At 41.7% G+C, this 22,486-nt stretch overlaps 1 protein-coding gene across 1 annotated transcript in view; it reads right to left on the bottom strand.

Moving 5' to 3' along the window:
* LOC308080524 (voltage-gated delayed rectifier potassium channel KCNH8-like) overlaps nt 1-16,585 on the bottom strand; it is a gene marked incomplete at both ends in the record, with an annotated part of 58,399 nt that extends 41,814 nt beyond the window's left edge. Inside the window, 3 exons of the mRNA XM_080422420.1 lie at nt 2,103-2,237; nt 4,638-4,871; nt 16,510-16,585. Coding sequence (XP_080278546.1) covers nt 2,103-2,237; nt 4,638-4,871; nt 16,510-16,585 — 445 coding nt within the window. The remainder of the gene's footprint in view (nt 1-2,102; nt 2,238-4,637; nt 4,872-16,509) is intronic.
* Between the last annotated feature and the right edge of the window lie 5,901 nt (nt 16,586-22,486).

Genomic DNA, 22,486 nt, shown 5'->3' with positions numbered 1-22,486 from the left:
CAGGGTGTGCACACATTGTGCAGACTGACCAGAGATGGACAGTACACAGTCAGCATTTCTTCTCATTTCTAAAAGCACTATTTTCAATAGTTTGGCAAATGGATTCAGTTTCAGGACACCAATTATATTCTCACATTACATATCAATCCTTTTTACTATCCTATTTTTATTCAAATGACCCAAAGATCATCATCTGAAACAGCTTGTGATGTGACGCTGTGATGGTGCATGCCGAGCCTTGTTCTGTTCTTGCTTTGCGTACGTGAAAATGGAGCTTTGCATGGATGCCCAGGCGGACTTATGCTGAGGTCCGCTACCGCAGTGGTTCTCAAAGTGGGCTCTGGGGCGCCCCAGGGGTCTTTGGAGGGGTTCCAGGGGGTCCCCAGAAAAATTAGTAACAGATTAAAAATTTATTTTATATTTCAGGCATTCAGAAAGAGCCAATCTACAAGCTCACAAGGTTTGCAATATTATGTGAGCTTGTAGAGTTGCTATTTCTTGAAAAAGCTTCTCTATGGGGGTCCTAGCACAAAACATTTTCAAATGGGGGTCTGTGGCCAAATATGTATCAATTTGGGGGTCCTTGACTAAAATGTTTGAGAACCATCGCGCTACTACATAATTTTTGTCCGCAAGGACGACCCCAGCAGAATCCGGTCCCAGTACATGTATGCTATGCTATCGGAGTATGAGAATTGACCTTAAAGGAGGATAATGACTCCATAATATCACTACGCAAAGTCATCAAAAAAAGGCAGAATAAAATATCTAAAAAGGAGGTAGAGAGCGTGAAGCCTGTTCAAAAGGCGAGTGGTTAATGAAAGACAACTCCTTGAACGGACTTATGGATCCAGTGAATGGATGCAGCCTGCAAAAAAAGTGTTTTAATTAGCCACAATTGTCTCTGTCGTCCTTGGTTGAGACACTGGAAAAGAATGTCTTTAAGCAAAACGTCAAGAATTGTTAGTACAGGAAGTCATTGTAAAACTATATTAGCTTTCTCCCCTCTCTTATTCCCTACCCGACTCCCTGCCTCCCTGTCTGCTGTTCCTTATCCCTGTCATCCATGCTATCCCAATGTGTCTCATGTCTACCTCGTTACCTCGCTCCCTCTGTTATCTCGCCCTCCCTTTTTATGTATTTATTTCTATCTCTCCTTTTATCCCTTTCCCCTCCCTCCCTCTCACATACAGTACAGTAGGTTTGACCAAGGTCCCTCACAGATTTTCTTGGATAAGCAGAACTGAAGTTGAACCTTGGGATGCGCAACTGCATAGTGATTCGTGATTCAATTCATTCTCATTGCATGGCAACACAGGACTCAGAATTACACCTATAGCACCTATATATTTACGTGTTGGTGTTAAAAAAAACACTGAGGCAAATTTTTTTTACTGAGTTACACTATAACAGGCCTGAATTACACAGATAAGAGTAGCCTGTAGGTTTTAACACACACAAAAAAGTCATGGTGGAAGGGATAAGGAACTGATTGAAGGTGCACAGGTGTATTTGTTGCAGGTGATAGGAGATGATTGGTGGACTGAAGATTGGAGGACCAATAGGATGGCGACGCGGAGTTGAGGGATGATGTAAGGATTGATTGACTGATGAACTGGACCTGGATTTTCTTTTCTTTTTTAGAGCCTTGGTCAACAAAACTTGATGTCACAATATCTGTATAATGCATGCAACAATGTTGACACCTGTAGGTATAACTGATGTAAAAGGATTTTACCTGATTGTACCAGGACTAGTTTGTCTATATATTGACAAAATCTGCTCTGTTTGTGTTCATTTGTGTTAACATTTTGGATTTTGAAGCCTGTTTCTCCATAAAATGAGGGTGAATGAAATCGCTAGTTCCAGTTCCTCGATCATAGATGCAACAACGATAAAGATGATCATTATATTACGGAGCCATTGGAGGCAATAAAATGATCAAACTTGCAGAACTCACAAGTATCTTTGTTACACTTTCTGCCGACATTTTTAATTGGCAATTCAACAGACCAATCAGAGCACATCAGATGAATGTTATTACTGTAGCTCCCTCCCCCATTTGACACAAGAACCCTGTTCGGGAAGGAGGTTACACTCACCAGTTTCTGAGTCAATGCCATCGGGGCGGTCCTTCTTGTTCTCTGTGATGTCTTTTTGAGAGACCAGGAACATAACCACCTCGCTCTTCTCATTCTTGATGGGAACAATATCCAGGAGACACCAGAACTGGGAGCCTGACCAAGAGACATGGATGACAGCTCTCCATCAGCATTAACCACTTAAACCCTATATACTTGTTGACCGGGGTCCCCCAGGGCTCTATACTAGGCCCGCTAGTATTTCCCTCAACACCAAATCTCTTCACCGAAAACAGCCAATCTACAAGCTCACAACGTCACGTTGCAATGCATTGTGAGCTTGTAGATCGGCTATTTTCCACTGATGTTCGCCCCAGAAGAGGGACGCTAGGGTTCATGAGTGATTAGCACACTACCAAAGAAAAGTTGAGCTGGCTTCAACATTTTTCAGAGCTCCAACCTCTAAGGATGCAGTGAAGCATCAATGAATCATATTTTTCTTCTCTCTCCATAGTCCCTGCTCTGCTCCGTGAATGGAAGAAAGACTCTTGTTGTTTAAACCCCACTCAAAGTGGGGTCTGGGGACCCCCAGGGGTCCTCAAAGGGGTTCCAAGGGGTCCAAAGCAACATTTGTTAATATAGCATCACAATCAGTTTCACCCTAATTTATACTTAGCTTTTGTCGCCGTTAGTGTGAACACAGCATTAGGCAACATGGGGCCCATACAGTATTAAAGGGATAGTTCACCCCCAAAATGACTTTTTTCCTATCGATTAGTCACCAGCGGACCGGTAGGCAGCGGTTCCGGTAGGAGACACAAAGGAGACTCTTTGTGTCTCCTACCGGAACAGCTGCCGGTCATCAAATTATTGGCTTAGGAATGCGACAAAAACAAAAAGATATCCATGAATTCAAGTCTCCATGAGGTGACTAATCGATAGGAAAAAAAGTCATTTTGTGGTGAACTATCCCTTTAAGTATCATATCTTTTCATGGGGCCTAGAATCCCAAGAAATGGACTTGACTCCGCACAGCGAGGTTGAGCGGATTGGTTCGTTGCCTGTTTTACTTGATTTGTGTGCCGACATGAATGAACATTTGGCCAAACAAGTGAGCATCCCCTCTTCTTTCCAAAAGCTTCACTGAACCATCGCTACCCAGCCAAATGTAGTAATTTATGCTAAGACACATTTAGATTTGAAGAATCTTCTATGGCATTCCTGTTACTGCAGATAATACAGTGAGGAGAATCTGGGTTGACGCGCACAGATGTCCTGAGCCATATTAATATGCAAGGTGTTGTTATTATGTGAACAGAATAGGCTTGCAGGCTGAGCAAAACTGAACACAATTGTAATATACAGTAACAATGTGTATAATTTCTTTAGTTGCTTGGGGTTTGCCTCAAGCACGCTTTCAGTTTTTCTACACAATAAATTAAAGAGCTATGTTTCCATACTTCCTCATGTATGGCAACTTTATCTTCCCGTTGCCAGCGGCCAGTAAAGGTTTCTACCCCTGTGCACTGATTTCCCATTGGAATTATGATTTACACAAATAACCCTGCAGAAGGAACCCTTTACATTGCAGGTTGCTGGTAGAAAATGAATAAATAATGAAATTAGGATCTTTACATTGAGGAAATTGGGTCTTTAAAAGCAACCAATTATAAAGATCCTCCCAACCAGGAAGTGAATCAGCCAATGATCTATCCAAGTATCTATCCACCTCTTAAAACTACTCAAGCAACCAACCGCCTGTCCCCTTCAACCTACCCAGCCAATTAATCATCATCATTATCATCAACTTCTATTTCAACATGAGAAACCATTAGATGACAGGAAAGTTACAAAAGTGTAATGAATAAATAAATAAAGATAATCCATTTTAATTTCATATAAATGAATCATTCAATCAAACACCACCTCCTCAGTAGGAAAACCTCCCACAAAACATATCTGACCAGCTGTCAATCTAAGGACCCACCAAACCAAGCTATTTTCACCATGTATGCAATAAATTATGAACCAGCAACAAAACACGCCCGCCCACCTGGGCCAATCGTAGGCAATTAACCGAACATGAGTCGAAACCAACATTTAGAACTTCTCACCGACTTAAGCTTGCTCATATTGGTTAATCGAATAATTGAGAAGCAGGATTTATTTAATAGGTTTTATTTTTATTTCTTATATATCAACAAATTGAAGTTGATTTTTTAATAATCAACTAAATCAATTAGTCTGATTAACCACTTAACCCCTGGCCTATATTATAATTCATTGTGCAATGCCGGATATTGGTGGTGTGCAAAAATAGCTCTTCAAGCTCACAATGTGATGGATTGTGAAGAGTTGTGAGCTTGTGAGCAGCTATTTTCACTATTCATGAAAAAGTGATTACTTCATTAAAATCTGTAATTTCTTTTACAATCGAATAATTGGATTCATTGTTGCACCCGTAATATTTACAACACAGACCTTGTCAGAGAACTATGAGGGCAGTGTAAAATAAGTGTATAAAACGTTTGTAAGAATTGGCCCAGCCCTACTTACCACCCTTCTTGTAAAGAATGATCTCGGTCTTAAACTCGCTCCGTTCGTCCAGGGCCTTCTGCATCTGCGAGGTCAGACGGTCGCTGGTCTCCGCGCCGTGCAGGAAGTGACAAATGCAGCTCTTCTGCATGAGCTCGCCACGGGCAAAGCCAGTGAGCTCACAGAAGCCGTCGGAGCAGTAGACGATGGGGTAGAGGGACTGCACCTGGGCGTTTCCCAGGACAAAGTTGCTGTCTGGATGACATAAAGAGAGAGTGGCTTAGAGAGGGGGACGGGGGTGAAGTCTAATTTATACTTCTCCCTACAGTGCATACAGTTTCCTCCGATATACATGGATTCGCCAGCCGCTTCTTTCACCTGACAGTAAGGAGTTTCACTAGGAGGGTAAATTACTTTACTTTATGTGTTTATTTAGACGGGACACCGCATATTAATGAACATGACAATGCAATGTAAATACACCGGATTTAGCTAAAGACGCTAATTTACATCCGCAGTCCCCACAGAAAACATAAAAACTAAAAACAGGCAGACAGTGGAGTACATTACATTACACAGGGAAACAGAGCATAAAACGTAAATACAAGAACAAAGGTACATAGGTGCAAACAATATATGTGGTAAGAAATTTCCAAAAAGGCAGCCATCTTTAAAATTGGCGGCCATTTTGAAATTTACGTGGCTTATGGGATTTTTCTAAAGAATGAGGTACACTCAGTAAGATTTTGGTGCTTCTTTCCAGATTTGAACGATTGTTCTGCTTATCTGCTGTACTATCCCCACGATCCCCACTCTCTGCGGCGTTTGGTAGGAACTTTACCACCATACTGACATTTCCGTAACTTTTGAATTTAATGAGGGGTGAAAGAGAAAAGATATGAGGCAAGATCAGGATGCTGCTCTCTCTTTCCCTCTCTCTCTCTAACTCTTTTCTCTCTCTCTCTCTGAATATAATTGCATGTATAGAACCTCAAGAATCAAGAAGCAACTACTTTATTGTCACATCACAGGTTTACAGGTGTGAACGAAGTGGGCGAAATTCATTTTTCACGCAAGCTCCATCATTTTTGTTGTGTTCAGAAAACCGAGAAGAAGACAAAGGAGGGGGAACAGGGAGAGGGGGAGGAGGGAGAAAAATCAAACGGTAAACAAACCCATCAAACAACACAACAAAAAGTATCAACGTATTGGCGTGAACCAAACTATGGTGAATTACTGGTGTACTATATATATATATATACACACACACACACACACACACACACACACACACACACACACACACACACACACACACACACACACACACACACACACACACACACACACACACACACACACACATTGCCAGCAGCTCCATCATTGTGTTTGCCCATCAAACAACACAACAAAAAGTATCAGCGTATTGGCATGCCTACACCAAACTATGGTGAATTACTGGTGTACTATATATATATATATATATATATATATATATATATATATATATATATATATATATATATACACCCCCCCACACACACACACACACACACACACACACACAGTCGCACACACATTGCCAGCAGCTAGTCCCAAACGCACTAGGGACAGGCAGGCACACGTCACAGTTCGAGGAAAAGCGGCAGAAAAAGATGAATGTGAATGCAGGAGTAGAGATAGTACTGGGAAGAAGGGGAGTGAGAGGGGAGGGAGGGGGTTAAGTCCAGAAGAGAGTAATTATTAATTTATACTTTGTCATCAGATGTACAAGCTCACAATGCATTGTGACAAAGAAGAGGATGATGGGAGAATAATAGCGGGACATGACAAAATGGAGAAGATATAGGGTTCATTTAAAAAGGCAGCAGGCCTGACAGATTGTCCCGAAAGCAAGCCCTTCAAAGTGAGGAGAAGTCCTTGTACAGCTAGATTGCAATGGGAATGGGAAGCGACGCCTGTGAAAACAAAGGAGGTTTCAGAGCGAGAGTCGAATACAATTTTAATGATGTTTTGTGCACAGCATTAATATGAGACCGTGGAAGATTTTGTGTGATGACACTGCAGCTGGTCCTCTGACTAAAGCAAATGCCATGGTGGAAAATGTAAGGGATCGCTGAGATTATTTCATCCGCTTGCATCCACAACAAAAGATGCCTGGAGTGCTGGAAGGGGACACATAATTCTGATAAAAATCTCCCATCAAAGATGTTTTATTGACGTTTCAACCACAGAGGAAAAGTTTTTCAATCATCTAGAGTATTGTTTGCTTTTATATATTTTTTTCATCTTGACAAAGGCATGTGTGGTCCAAACGTCGACAATATAAAATAAAAAGCATCGGAGCATCTGATCGTGTTTTCAAAAAAGCTGAGAAAACGATAGCAGGATATGTTGGGAGCTCTCCGTGTATTCAAAATGTTGTTGTGAAACGTACCATAGCATGAAGTTACAGGTGACTGCAGTATAGTGAATATGCAGAATGATACAAGCCTGTCTCCAGGGAAGTACATCAACTTCAATGCAGTGAGGTATTTGTCTGTTTTTTATTTTCATAAAATCTTTCTCCCCAATTTAGTCATCCCCACAGCCACAGCCATGGGGTATATATAAACACTCATGGGGTCACCAGCCTGTTCTTTTCACCAGAGAGTGAGGAGTTTCACCCGGAAGACTTAATGCATGCGGAAGAACATGCTAGTCCTCTCGGTTCCGCTCCTTGCTGAACAGTCAGTCACCCAACCTGTAGGAGTCGCTGGTGCAGTGACAGAACGATGTCCCCGGCCAATAATTTTTTGGAGCGCCTTGCTGAGCCGGATGCAACATGGAGGAATCTAACCCCAGTCTTACCGGTGGTGAGCAAGACATTTACCCCTGCACCACCTGGATACAGTATGTCTTTTTTAAGTCGTTATTAAGTTCTTTCTCACGTTTTTAATTACTCCTCCTTGTTTTGATGATGATGGAACCAAATGGGGGAAAAAACACGGATGGCATCATTTAAAGCCCTAGTATGATGGCCTCTGTTGAGAAACAGCACCACTATATGGCTATTGGCTACACACACAGTCATTTATTGAATGTGATTTTTTTTACATTCAGCCTAGTTTATTGACAAAACCACACCGCACTGTGCATTTCAGAAAGAAAAAAACTAAGAAACAAAGTACAGTACATAAGTTATGGATAGCATCTTTAACCCAGTGGTGGGTGAAAAGACTCTCATGTCAGTTAATGAATATCTAAGCTCACTCTCTGGCTGTGCGGACCCTTTTCTGACACTTCTGACCAACAGGCTGACTTATGTGCAATCTTGAATATTTCATGACATAACTCCTTTATGTATGGCTTCCAAAGCCGAACCATTTCTTCCATGGAGATAATTAAAGTCCACATTTTAAATGAAATTGGAGAGTCCAGAGGCTCAGCATTCTCACTAGAATGTGAATAATAACAGATGGGATTGCAAAGCAAGTAAACGACAAAGTGAAAGACTGGGGGTGGGTGTATGTGTACAGATGGAAAGAGAAACATAGAGAATCAAAAGTTGGGAGAGAGTGAGAAAAGAGTGATATGGCCAGACAGATGGCAAAGATTGAGAGAGAGAGAGAGAGAGAGAGAGAGAGAGAGAGAGAGAGAGAGAGAGAGAGAGAGAGAGAGAGAGAGAGAGAGAGAGAGAGAGAGAGAGAGAAGAAAGACTGCGGCATAAGGAAATAAGAAGATGATGCACAGACAGTGAAATGTATAATAATTTAGTCCTTTTATAACCAACTCCTATATAAATGCTTTAGTCATCCCCACAGGATCCACATTTTAAAATGGATCCTGTGCCACATTGTGCCAGGATCCAAATTACTTTTGCTGGGGGACGAGTCCATCTCCAAGAAAAAGCTGTTTCCCGCTGCGCACCAGTGGCACTTTGCCCCCTCTGACACGGCACACGCTGCCTGAGGATAAGCCACCACTACTGTCAGATACACACTAGTAGTTAGGGTAATGACATCCACATTGATGTACCAAACCATTTAGACACAGTCTCTGGGCAGCTCACAAAATCCTTTGGGATAGCGATAGCCCTCCAGAACGCCCAGTGGGTGGCTCATCAACTTTTGTGCATTTGGGACTGTGTGTGTGTGTGTGTGTGTGTGTGTGTGTGTGTGTGTGTGTGTGTGTGTGTGTGTGTGTGTGTGTGTGTGTGTGTGTGCGTGTGTGTGTGTGTGTGTGTGTGTGTGTGTGTGTGTGTGCCTAATTTATGGTCTATCGTATGATAGTATCGTGCACCGAAGGCAACTGCCCTACAAGCTCAGAACATATCGTGCACAGGCATGCACACATGCACACACAAAATAATATAATAAACACACATTGTTATGACAGGCAATACCGAATTGGATTCAGGTCACGGGTTGAGAAATAATACCCAGCATGCACTCTTGGGTGTGCATTAAAGAAATGGCTCTCATTCACGGGCGCTGAGAACCCAGGCAGGCAAGTGCTCGTTTTCTGCCCTAGCAGCTAGGTAATTGTATTCCCTTGGAGTCGAGTGCCGGTCAAAATAAATATCTGATTTGGTGAGTACACAGAGTACCAGTGCTACTCTGGGACCTTAGGACCAGATTTGAGAGCCAGTGCATTACAACGGTGCTTGCTTGTAAAGGGCCGACTGAAAATGCACCAATAATACATCAGATTTATATAGCACTTTCCAATGTACTCAAAGTGGCTTTATAAAATACAAAACAACTTCATTAAAAGAAAAGAACAAGCAAGAGAAAATAAGGGCTAAAAACAAAACAACTAAAACAGTTAAAATTGGAATGATAAAAGGGGAAATGAGATTAGTTGGTGATGGCAAGCCTGAAGTCTGTTTTGATGACGGTTTTAAAAGAGGAGGGGGTGGGGGCAGCTTTGATGTGAGTTGGGAGTGAGTTCCATCTGGAGGGTGCAGCAACTGAGAAGGCCCTGTCACCTCATGTTCGGCACTTTGTCCTGGGACTGTATTTATTAGTGTTCTGAAAAACAACTGCTTAAACTAGAAAAGTGTGCTCAGTAGAGAGCAAATCACTGGGAGGCATGCCCTTATAATAATAGCATCGTATGCAGTGAAATGTCTAACTAGAGCCATGAAACATTAGCGCAGCATGTGAGCAGTTCAGCACATCATCTCTACTGTCTTCCCCCCCGCCTCGCTCTCAGTCTCTCTCTTTCTCTCTCTCTCATACATATATTCATTGTTTACCTCTCTCCATCTGTCTCCCTAGATTTCCGTCATTCAAATGTCTCTGCAATGTGCAAAGTATAATTGTTAAGTCCTTCTGTCAATTATGTATCGCATGATTCACCAGTCAATCAAATGCTGCGATTTGAAATATAAGTGGCTGGTTTTAACTGGCCCACAGTCGCTTTGTGAGTCCTTCGTGAGAGGAAGTAAATTTGTAAAATGATTGACATAACGGCTACACAAGTTGACACTCAATAGTACACAAAACCGAAAAGTAATGTCAAAGAGGATGAGATGTAAACGGATATATGTGAAAGGTGGCAGACCATGCCAGCATAGTCTGAGGAAAGAGATCTTACACCTATGTGTGTATGTGTGTGTGTGTGTGTGTGTGTGTGTGTGTGTGTGTGTGTGTGTGTGTGTGTGTGTGTGTGTGTGTGTGTGTGTGTGTGTGCGTCTGCGTGTGCGTGTGCATGTGCGTGTGCGTGTGAAGAAGGATTGCTCACTCAACCCAAATGAGAGGTGTTGTTCAATAAACAGTCTAACTCTCAACACCAACATGACACAAGAGGTCATCATCGACTTAAGGAGGAACATAAAGAGGCGATTACACTTCTGTGCAAATCAATGGAGACACGGTGGGGAGAGTGGCCAGTTTGAAGTTATTGGGCATCCACACACACCAGAGGATCACTCATGGACACTCAACATCACCGACACTCAACACAGAAAGCATCCTCACATACTGCATCTCTGTGGTAGGCTAGATGCTCCTCCACTGACAACTAAGCTCTGCAAAGAATCAACAGCAGACAGGGGATCATTGTCTCCCAGATACAGCATCGGCGTTGTGAGCTTGTAGGTCTGCTTTTTTATGCTTGAATAGGGGTTAAGTGGTCAAATAAAATGAAGTGTATGTGTATTTTATATTTACTTGTTTGCTTGTTCATTGTAAAATTAAAGTTAAATGTAATTCTTTTAATTCAATATTTAATATAATACTTCATTTAAAAACATTTGATCAAAGTTATTTGTTTATTTTATCTATTTTTTATTTATAAGTCAAATGTTCTGATGTAATGATGCAACACATTGTGAGCTTGTACTTATAGATACGCAATTTTTACGATGCGCAACCAAGTACAAATCAAGCATTAGGTCCTTCACATCCAGGGGTGTCAGTGCTAGTTGACAGTAGTCTGATTATCAGACTGAAGCACTCAGAGAGTGGGCGGGGTCTATGGTCTGGAACCAGGCTAAGTTGACAGGCTTGTCAACTCCACCTAAATAAGTCTAAAGTCTGAGATTGCCTCTGATAGCTCATGCTGATGTAAGAGAGCACAATAGTTGATATCTCGCACTACAAAGGCATGAATTATCCTTTAAACACTGGGGAAACCACTTATCTTTTTCTTTTGTACATAAGTTGACACGGTGCTGTCCTTCAGGGCTGAAGTTTTTTTTAATACATTTTACACCTTCTTCCCCTTTTATTTCCTTCTTTTGTTCCCCACAAAAGATTTCTCACAACATTGATGGTCGGGCTCTAGACCAAATTCACTGCTGTATCCCTTATTTGCCCCCATGCTATCTGGGAGGAACTAAAGAGATATTCAGGCCCATACAGAGTAGACAGACTAGAGTAATAGTTTCCTCCCCAGAGCCGTCATTTTCTGGATGTGCAATTATAACACCTGGTCTGAGCAGAACTATGTACTTTACAATTACTTGCACTATTAGGAATACTGAATGTATGGGTCGGCATGTCAGGTTTTTAGGATTTACACACTGTAGGCATCTTGTTTTAATACATTTTACCCTGCTCAAAGCATAAAGATGGCAGGCAGGCAGAAAAACAACAAGTGAAGTGCTCTGCGTTTGAAAACCAGCTCTCTGTGCTGTGAACACTTTACTGAGAACAGACTTTCACAAAAGATCAGCTTCAAAACTTCAGCCCAAGGCACAACACTCCAGTGACACAAAAATATCCATCCATGCAACCGTTTCCCCTGTTCTCTCACAATTTCAAATAGCTTCTATTTTGTTTTCTACATGTATGTCTCTCTCTCTCTCACTGACTGACTGACTGACTGACTGACTGACTGACTGACTGACTGACTGACTGACTGTCTGTCTGTCTGTCTGTCTGTCTGTCTGTCTGTCTGTCTCTCTCTCTCTCTCTGTCTCCCATCAAGCACAGAGATACATTGTGTATATAACTTGAGCTTAGCAACAATATCTCCAGAGTGATCAGCCACCATAATAAACTGAGACAGAATGATTTGGTCTGCTGTGTCTGCATGCGACTGTAATTAATCAAACCACAGTGCCTTCAAGGACCGTTATTAATTCAAGATGTTTTGGAGATTCATGTAACTTCTGCAGTACCTTTTAGTGGTATAGGCCTGTATTGGTTTTTGGGCTACAAGGGCTACTAGGATTGACCAGAAGTGCTATAAATTTTGTAGGTATTTGGGATTTGTTATTCATCACAGAAATGTACTATCCACTTCAGGGACAGTTATGCTATGGCATAAATTACAGGCATCAATTCCCGTGCTGGAGTCGAACATGGCAAGGGACAGGATTTACAACTAGAGACTGCGAGGCAGGGAGAGTTAAGCCTATTAGCTGTATGTGATATTATAACCAGTCTCATTGGCTTACTGGTGCTCTCCTACTCAAGCCAAGCCTCCTACTTATCCATGACTGGCAGGTGAACTTATGTATATTATGATACTGTATGCTCGATGCAGTCCAATCATACAAATCGAGTAGATCAGAGAAGAACACTTAAATATTAATTGCTGCATTTACTCATGGTAAAAAAGTCAGTCTGTTCAATGTTTTGAACAGACTGATGTTGGCATCCTTAGAAACCAATGCTTTCAGTAGTGGGGCTATAAATAGACAAAAAGGGGTGGAAAATATTATTAGTGCCAGAACTGAGGGGTGGGAGTAAACAACAGCAAAATCTTATTCATGTAAATTTAAAGGTCGGCTCACACTGCTCAGTGGAGCCACCCGGCTGGGTTACCTACCCGGAGCTGTGTAAGTCATGGGTTGTAGCAGTCACGACCCAAAGAAGCTGCGGGGGTAAATAGCGTTTCTACGACACGCAGTTCAACTTTTTGCACACCCCATGGTCAGAATTGAAAGGTGGAGCGCTCTATAGACGAATCCACAGAGCGGCAATCATAACTGCGGTGTCAATCGGCTGCCGCTCCGCACCGTGACACCACAGCTACAGGCAGCGCTCTGAGAGATTTGTCTATAGAGGCCCCTCCAACAAGACTTGGAAAAGTATTGTGCAAAAGCAGTGGCAAAAATATGTATTTGGAGTCCCGCCATTTAGCAAAGCTTGCACCACACACACACAGGAGAAAAACATAATCTTCACCCCCGGCTGTTCTGGCCCAGCGCAGATAATTACAAAGCTACAAAGTGCCTTTAAAACTGAAAACGAATAACAATTCTCCAAAAGGTGGCACTACAGTCACCATAATCAATGAACTGAGGTTCATCCTGCAATCTGTTAGATTATGAGATCTCTTGTGTGCAAAATTGTCATTATGGCCTGAGGGTGGCAACAGTTAAGGTGACACAAATACACTCAGCATGTTTCAGTCACCAAAATCATTAAGGGTCATCCCCCTGGAAGCATGAATGTGATTTCATGGCAGTCCAGTCAGTAGATTTCAAGATATCTTGTTTAGGACAAAAGTGGTGGACAGACCCATATAGAGCCATGCTGTTGGTGGAGCCAAAAAATTGACATTCATTTCAAATCCAATGCCTGAGCTGCCCTATAGCCTCAGTATTGTCATGTGCAGTATGTGTGCAACCCACAACCATTAAAAGACATTCCTTGATTTACTGAGGTTGGAAGGCGCAGGGCTTGATGAGCAAATATCTGACCTGACGTACTGTACATTTACACTACCTGGATCAAAACATTCGTCTCCGAATTATATAAGTAAGCACAAATGAGAAATTTGGTCTGGGGCTGTTCTGCTGGCCTCCTTTCACTCACCAAGCTGAATTTATACCAAGTTGCGTGCCGATAGTCATGCATCGAAAATAGCCAATCTACAAGCTCACGATGCAAGGCTATTTTTACGATGTGCAACCAAGTGTAAATCAAGCATTAGTCCTTCACATCCAGAAAGACATGCCTACAGTGTAGACGTAGACCAAAGAGATGTCAGTGCTAGCTGACAGGCTTGTCAACTCCACCTAAAAGTCTGATATTGCCTCTGATAGCTCCTGCTGATGTAAGAGGGCAAAACGCTCTAACAAGGCATTAATTATTCTTTAACCAGTGGGGAAACCATTCATCTTTTTCTTTTGTACATAAGTTGACATAATGCTGTCCTTCACGGCTGAAAGTCTAAATTATGCTGTCTAATGTTTTTCATGTTTTTATGTGAGAGACCTGTGGAGATTTACTCTTGCTTCAATACGAAATACACATGGGAGTCACTTCTTTTCACCTGACAGCAAGGTGTTTCATCCAGGAGAGCATAATCTTCGCTAAGATCCACAGTATCTTTCCCAGCCAACTGATCAACCAGTAGGAGTCGCTAGAGCAGCGACAAGAATACAATCCCCTGCCAGCTTCCCACTAACAAAAACTGTCAATTGAGTTCATTGTGGTTCCATTGTGGTGAAGAATTTAACCCGGGTCTCTGTGGGGGTGGGCGACTATTTTATGTCACTCAGATTTTAATGTAGTCTGTTTCAGATGCACATTCACTGATAGGAATTATGACAGTGTGTCACGGTTGGCTGCAGCCACACTCAACAAATTGCAGGGACAGTGTTCTGTTGGGCTGTGGGCCGTGTGATGAGCGCACCTCCATGCTGCCACAAGCCAAATGTCTGCTGACCTGCCTGGCTACAACACCACGAAAATGTGCATAGATTAAGTTAGGACGCGAATAACATATACTGTAACACATAAACATATTGACCGCCAATATTTTTTTTTACGTATTAAACATTTCAAACGCATGTTTGAAGTGACATTTCCTTGTGCGGTTGCGTGTGAACGTGGATGAATCGGCGTGCGCAGTAGTGTTGCCAACTCTCATGAGAGAAATAAGCCAATCCACCTCCAAAAACAAGCCAAAAACAAGCCAAATCTAGCGAGAGAAAAAAGCCAAATCTCACCTCGAAAACCAAGCCCAATAATATGGCCATATATTCCTAAAAAATATATATTAGATGCATATATCATCTTAATTACTATGTAGGTCTATAATAATTTATGTTTTGGTGATTTATTATAAAATTACACACATACTTGAGCAAAGACTTAATAAGTAGAGACTTCAGAAACCCAGAGCTGAGTCCAATGAGCTGCCTGGCCAAGAAACCTAGAACTCACAGTCCAAATGTCTGCTGACCTGGCTGACTAAAAGAAACACAGAGCTCAGACTCAGAGTCCAAATGCTTAAGGCTTCAACAACACATCATCCATTATAAGTAGCCAATAACCAGCAGCAGAATTCTTTATTTTAAATGTCCTGTCCTCAGTTACAGTAGAAGTGTGTGCGTGTGTGTGTGTGTGTGTGTGTGTGTGTGTGTGTGTGTGTGTGTGTGTGTGTGTGTGTGTGTGTGTGTGTGTGTGTGTGTGTGTGTGTGTGTGTGTGTGTGTGTGTGTGTGTGTGTGCTCGCGTGCGTGTGCGTGTGCGTGTGTGACAGCAGAACACATAACATAACTTAAGGGGGAAAAAAATTCTCTGCAAATAATGTTAATATATTCTTTTGCAACTATTCCTCCTGGCCAAGAGCTAGGCCCCTGGCAGTATATTAAGTATCCAGTCAATGTTATATGGCTGTAAGGGCCTGGGGAGCTGCCAAGGCATTCTGTTTGATTTACTAACTGGCCCAGTTATGAATCCCAGTCTTCCCAACCAGTACATGAATTCATGTTTACATTGAGTATTGATCTACCTTCCTATGGTGGAAGCACAAATGCAATACATAATTGTGATTCGACTGCTCTAATTTTTTGTAGATGTCAAGTGTGTCACTAGCATCTCAAAATGAGAGCAGGAGACTCAGGAACTGCCTCGTTTTATTTATAACTAAAACAAAAGTATACATGCAGATTATAAATAATGTCAGTCTTTATAATTTGCATGGATACTTTAGTTGTCAACTTCCAATGCGCTCTACCTAGAAATAATCAGTGGTGGGAAAAAGTATTGCATTTTTATATATTTATATATATAAAAAGAAAAATATTCAGATGTATAAAATGTATTAACATCTTTTGAAAATAGCAGATATACAAGCTCACAATGCATGGCATCACAAAGCATTGTGAGCTTGTAGATTTATTTTCAAATGGCCAAAATATTCAAAGGGCTGAAGTGTTTAATCTAGGTTTTGTAATAATAATCAAAATCTTCAAAGTAAATAGTAACTAAAGTTTTCAGATAATTGTTTTTGCATTTGGCTGTCATTAATGTTTCGATGAATTGAGTACAAAGGACCCCAATTGAAACAAGCCTATGCTTATTGGGTTTAAAATCCTCTTATAGTATTCAATCAATCAATCAAAGTAAAAAATACCTCAACATTGTACTTAAGTACAGTAGACTACTTGAGTAAATGTACTTTGTTATTTTACACCACTGGAAATAATTGATGTTTAATACTTACGAGTCCCATCAAAGCGAGTGGCGATCGTATCCAGGAAGGTGTTCTGAGGAGCGATCAGACCCCTCACCCCCTGCATGCGAGACCTTGTGGAGCCTCGCCTCTCTCGGCGGTCCGACCCATTGCTCTCCACGAACCCGGGCAGGAACCTGGAGGTACCTGTACATATTTTTATTTTTGATTACTACTCGTTTATATGATGTTTTTGCATAGTATTGTATAATTGTTTGTCATTAAATGTTTCGATGAATTGAATACAGGACACCAATTAGAAACAACAAGCCATAGTGCTTTCTTGTGTTTAATCCTGTTAGCACCCTTTTGTATTGAACTGTACTTTCTGTGCTTGTGTTTGCAAACTGTTAATAAAGTATTCATTCAATCAATCAATCAATCAATCAATCAATCAATCAATCAATCAATCCATACCTGGCGCGCCTCCTAAGCCCTGGAGGAGGGCGCTGATCCGAGACCCGCGGGGCTCCACTTTCCAGACCGGTTAGATGACCACTCAGGTGGTCATCATGACAGGAAGGAGGAAAAAATACAATCCGATGGAAGTTGAACTTTTGACAAAAAGACTGGCGAAAATCCTCACATTTTCTCACGGCTGCTGCGACGCGCGCTCATTGCGTCCTGCAGCGTTCCGTTCCAAAGCAGCTTCCCTCTCACTGCCTGATCCCTCTCTGTCTTTCTCCTGTCTGTCTGTCTCTATCTTTCTCCCCTGTATTCTCTGAGCTACACCCCCCTCCCTCCCTCCCTCCCTCTCTCTCACCCTCCCTCTCTCTCTCTCTCTCTCTCTCTCTCTCTCTCTCTCTCTCTCTCTCTCACACACACACAACTCTAAATGGAAAAAAAAGTGTATGTATGTGTATATATATATATGTGTGTGTGTGTGTGTGTGTGTGTGTGTGTGTGTGTGTGTGTGTGTGACACGCACATGCACACGCACATGCACACGCACATGCACATGCACACACACGCGATTCATTCTATTCATGATGTTTGCATGAATGTGTATGCGTATGTAACCTATATATGCACTTGCATCCGACTGCCATGGTTCACAATCTAACTTATACATTATAAATAAAGGCATTGTTGTTTTGACAGTCCATTGATCTAAATTGGATGAAGTGAATGACATTCCCACCCAGTTCCCACAGTGGAAACCAGTGGAAACTGAAAGTGGTCTGTATAGCTATACTGCAGTCAGTTACTCTTGGTCGCCATCTTCAGGGAATCTGAATAATAATCCTAAAAGCACTTAAAGAAAATAAAAATAAAAAAATAACATCAGCAATAGGAAAAAAAAACTCACGATAAGTCCAATGAGAAGTGAAAGATTAAGAGAATTAAACAATAAAATGACAAAATTGAAATTATGGAAAAGCCTTTCAATAAAAGTACATTTTAAAAAAGTGATTTAAATGAAGACAAGTCTGAGCTCCTTGGGGAGGTCATTCCAGAGCTGTGGAGCCCTGGCATCAAAGATTCAAGATTCAAGAGGTTTTATTCATCACATCAAATGTGAAATGTTGTGGCAGGCAGACGCCACCATACTGAGCTAAAAATGTCCAGCATATATATAACTAGAAAAAGTGCTCCTCGGAGCACAGGTCTCCGCCAGGTCAGGTAGGTTATTGTGGCCTCCTGGTGGCGCTATAATAGGCCCATGTGAAAAGGGCGCCATTTCTTCTTAGGCCTTGCAAGGCAATCGGACACTGCATTCATGATTTGAGGCATTTTGTTTGTTGCTAAATTAGACCTGCTGGTGGCGCTATAACAGGCAAATGATAAAAGGGTAGCATTTGTTCCTCAACATAGTGTGAATGTGCGTGCAAAGTTTGACCTCAATCGGACGCTGCGTTCATGATTTGCGGCATTTTGTTCAAAACGGGCCACTCCTGCAAACTTTAAATGTGAATCTTAGCCAATCGGGATGGAATATGAAAAATTAAACAGATCCGTCTTGATCACATGACTATAGAGATCATATGCACCGATTTGCGTTTTTAGCCAATCAGGATTGAATATGAAAAATATGAAAGACCCGTTTCATTTAATGACTATAGAGATACTGTGTACCGATTCGTGTCAAAATCTGTAGGAGTACTGTGAAAAAATGTGTTTTGCAAAAAGCGGCCTCCTGGTGGCGCTATAACAGGGCCATGTGAAAATTTTGGGGCAGAGGTTCTGAATTGGCATCCAGGGAGTGTGTGCGCACAGTTTCGCTGCGATCAAGCCAACGGTGCCGGAGATTAGCTGCTCACAGACGGACGGACGGACACACACACACACACACACGGACACACGGACGGACGGGGGGTAAAACATACTCTCTTGCCATGCCTTTCGGCCTGGCGGAGACAATAAAAAATAGGACAAGGCACAACACATCTATAAACGTGTGATGTGACAATAAAGTTGAGTTGCGTTAAAGTAATACAAGTTATAATACAATAGCCTACTATGTAGTAATAAGCAAGTTTATAAGAAAGTATAAACTGTGTAAGGTGTATAAAATCTGAAATAGCTGATGTGTGGGGGAAAAAGCCTACACAGGCATTGGTGAAGAGAATTAACATACAAAGTAAGTAAGGCTTGCCGAGCCATGAGGCCCACAGGGCCTATCTCCTGTTTCTGTAGCGTGAGGTAGCTTGATGTGCTAGTACTACCCCTGGACATGACACTAGTTACTAGTGACTAATATGTCACAGGGACATATTGGTGCCACCAGCTCAGTGGCCTTGCGGTTAGAGTGTCCACCCTGAGATTGGGAGGTCAGGGTTTGATCCCCGGCTGGGTCATACTCAATGCCTCCCAGCTTGCAGGCAATCATCATAAGGGTTGGATTGGGGATAAATCTCTGCAACAACATAGCACTAGTAGCATGCAGTAATATATAACGTTTCGGATTTGGAATTGCACATTCCCTGGCTTACAGCCAAATTAATATACAGAATATACAGGCTATAAAAGATGAATAAATCAGCAACTGGGGTATACAGAATATGCAGTATAAGGATGACCAAAGTTGTGCTGCCTGAGCTATAGATACAATTAAAACAACAACGACACACATTTGTGCAAAGAGATTTGTCCAAAAATATATTGTGTGTGCTCTGTTGGTGAGCAGATATTTACAGGTTAAAGACAGTTGTTCATGCAGAGCTATCTGATAGCTGGGGTTGGGTGGGGGGGGGGTCTTTTTGAGCGTCCCTGTGGTGGCATGATGGTAGCATGTGTTTGTCTGACCACATCAGCACAAACAGTCCATTGCTGGTGTGATTGTGTCCTTCATAATCCTTCTGCTCAAGCACCTTCTCGACTCCTGCAGGGAGGGGAACGAACTCCCCATAGCTGCTGTCAGAACTCAGAATGCTTTGCGTAGCAGCAGAGTAGAAGGGTTCCAGGATCCTCTGGGACTTTGTATTTCCTCTGCTATCGTAGGTGGTACAGGTGCGGTGTGCCAAGCCTCCTTCGTCACAGAGTCTCTCTGTAATGTCCATGATAAGTCCTCACAGTGATGTGCACGCAGAGGGACTTGAGTCTGCTCACCCTCTCCAATCAATCAGGTTGATCAGAAGGGAGTTGTAGGCCCTCTGCCGCCATGTAAAAAAAAAACGCAGGTCTTACCAATGTTCAAGAAGAGGAGGTTTTCGTCCTGGCACCACATTCACAGGTCTTCCAACTCCTGTGCTGGAGCTATGCCTGCCACACAGTTGTGTGTGTAAAGGGAGTAGAACAGAGGGCTCAGCATGCAACCCTGGTGTTGAGGGTAAGGGCAGTAGTAGCAGTCGTTGCCAATTCCACAGATCTTTTTGTGTAGTGCCGGTTACTGCCATTCTTGCTGCTCTGGGGCAGGTGTAAAAAAACATGTGTACTCTGATACACATGGCTGCTTCCTTTCACCTGACAGTGAGGAGTTTCACTGGGAGGGTGTAACGTGCAAAGGAACAAATTATACCTGCCAGTACCACTTACTGCTGAACAGAACAGGTGACCCAACCAACCTGTAAGTGTTGCTAGTGCAGCAACAGAGAATGCCCTCTCCTATCGGCTGAAGGCACCGTAGAGAAATCAAACCCCATGTCTTCAAGTGGTGAGCAGGATCCTGACAGCCAGGAAATCAGTGGGTAAAATAGAAGTAATATGGTCTCTTCTAATGTGTTAGTTAAATCTAGCAGCAGCATTCTGTACAATTTGGAACCTATTTAGTGTGTTTTGCTTAAGGCACATTAAAACCCCATTGCAGTAGTCAAGGTGAAAGAAATGAAAGCCAGTTCAATTGAAGAACATATTTGATCTGCTATACAGTTCTTTTGGGGTTGTTGGTGGTTACTGGAAGATATAATTGTGTATGAAATACATTGCTCTTGCATTCTTAACAAACTTATTATAAGGGGCCACTAAGACCTTCAGTAGTTGGTAGTGAACCTGATAATTACATTATCTAAAGTGGAAATGCAGAGTTGATTAAAACCATCAACTAAATTATCAACATCAGAATATTGGGATATGGCAATATTTACTGAAAAGATAATTCATTTTAAGGCAGCTCCTTTTATTTTAATTTTTTTATGTGTGAGCACAATATGTGAGTCTGGTACTTTGGTCTAGGCCTGAAAGACAAAAGAATTAGAAGAATCATTCTATGTGAATTGGCAACTATGTTGCTATATTTTGTAAATAATTTCTCACATAGATAGGAAAGCAATGGCTTTGTTTTGATGAAACTGGGTAAAATGAATGCATAGTTCTCTTTCCATTCTTCTTCAACTGTTCTATTTTCACTGTCAACTATACTCTTTAGATTTTTGGACGAAAAGCTTCTCTCACATATTAAAAAACAAACCAAAACTGTGTTTCACATGACTTAAACAACACACTGTTTCTCTCTGTTCTAAGACCTTGAAGCATGAAAGAGCTCTTGTTCTAAAAGGAGTACGACTGTCTGTCTTTTTAATATTGAACTGAATATCCTCCGAGTGCCACATTAAAGGATGGTGCCTGCACACAATGATTACACAAGCATTTCTATCTGCAGCTGTAACATTTAATTACACACACATTTCTATCAGTATTATACCACACACACACACACATATTTATTAACTTTTATAGCAATATATTGTAGCTATTATTATGGTGGTTTGAAGCATGTTCCAGTTTCTAAATGCACCATTGATTGGATTCTGGCCCGTCATCCAATGGCTTAGAAAAGAATTGGCCACAGGCCAAACTTACTTGCAGACCCCTGGTCTACTGTACTATAATATCATCCAAACAATGTGAGTTACATCAGATGATGTAGAGATTGCAGATGAAGTTCTTATCCACCAAATGGCATAGGCTACATCACTGTGTGCATACACATTTAGCACAGTTGGCCACAATTGGAAAATAAACCTTGAACAACTGAACCAACTACTGAGCTATAAGATGAACTAAGCACATGCAATTTAATTGTGTCTAGTTAGTACATATACCCGGATCCTAAAGTCTGAAAAGATTACACAGGGTTACCAATGGTGTAGTTTCCATCTTTAACACCAGAGGCCACTAATAAGCTTGGGGAATATAAGGTAGCCTATTAGCATCTGTACATCCAGTACACATGGCAATATCAATTCAAAATTCAATATCAATGAAAGAAATGCTAATTCTTGTAACTTGATGGAGATGCAGAAGATAGGTAGATAGATGGATAGATGGATAGATGGATAGATGGATAGATGGATAGATAGATAGATAGCCACATTGTTTCATTTAAAAACATCAAAGATGTGATTGTGGGTAGGATGAGGAGGAGTTTGGCTAAGCTGCTTAACCTAATGCTAAAACAAATGTAGGAGTCGGTGGGCCTTTATAAAAACAGCAATCAGACGCTTTCCAAATCAGTTTAATACAAATGTATTCTGTGGCTAAGTAATACAAAAAAAGAAAACAGCACACTTAAGGGCGGTTTCACACTGGA

This window comes from Gymnoscopelus braueri, assembly GCF_963280865.1.
Source record: "Gymnoscopelus braueri genome assembly, chromosome: 24".
NCBI classification, from domain to species: domain Eukaryota; kingdom Metazoa; phylum Chordata; class Actinopteri; order Myctophiformes; family Myctophidae; genus Gymnoscopelus; species Gymnoscopelus braueri.
This window is presented reverse-complemented; position numbering and strand designations above follow the sequence as displayed.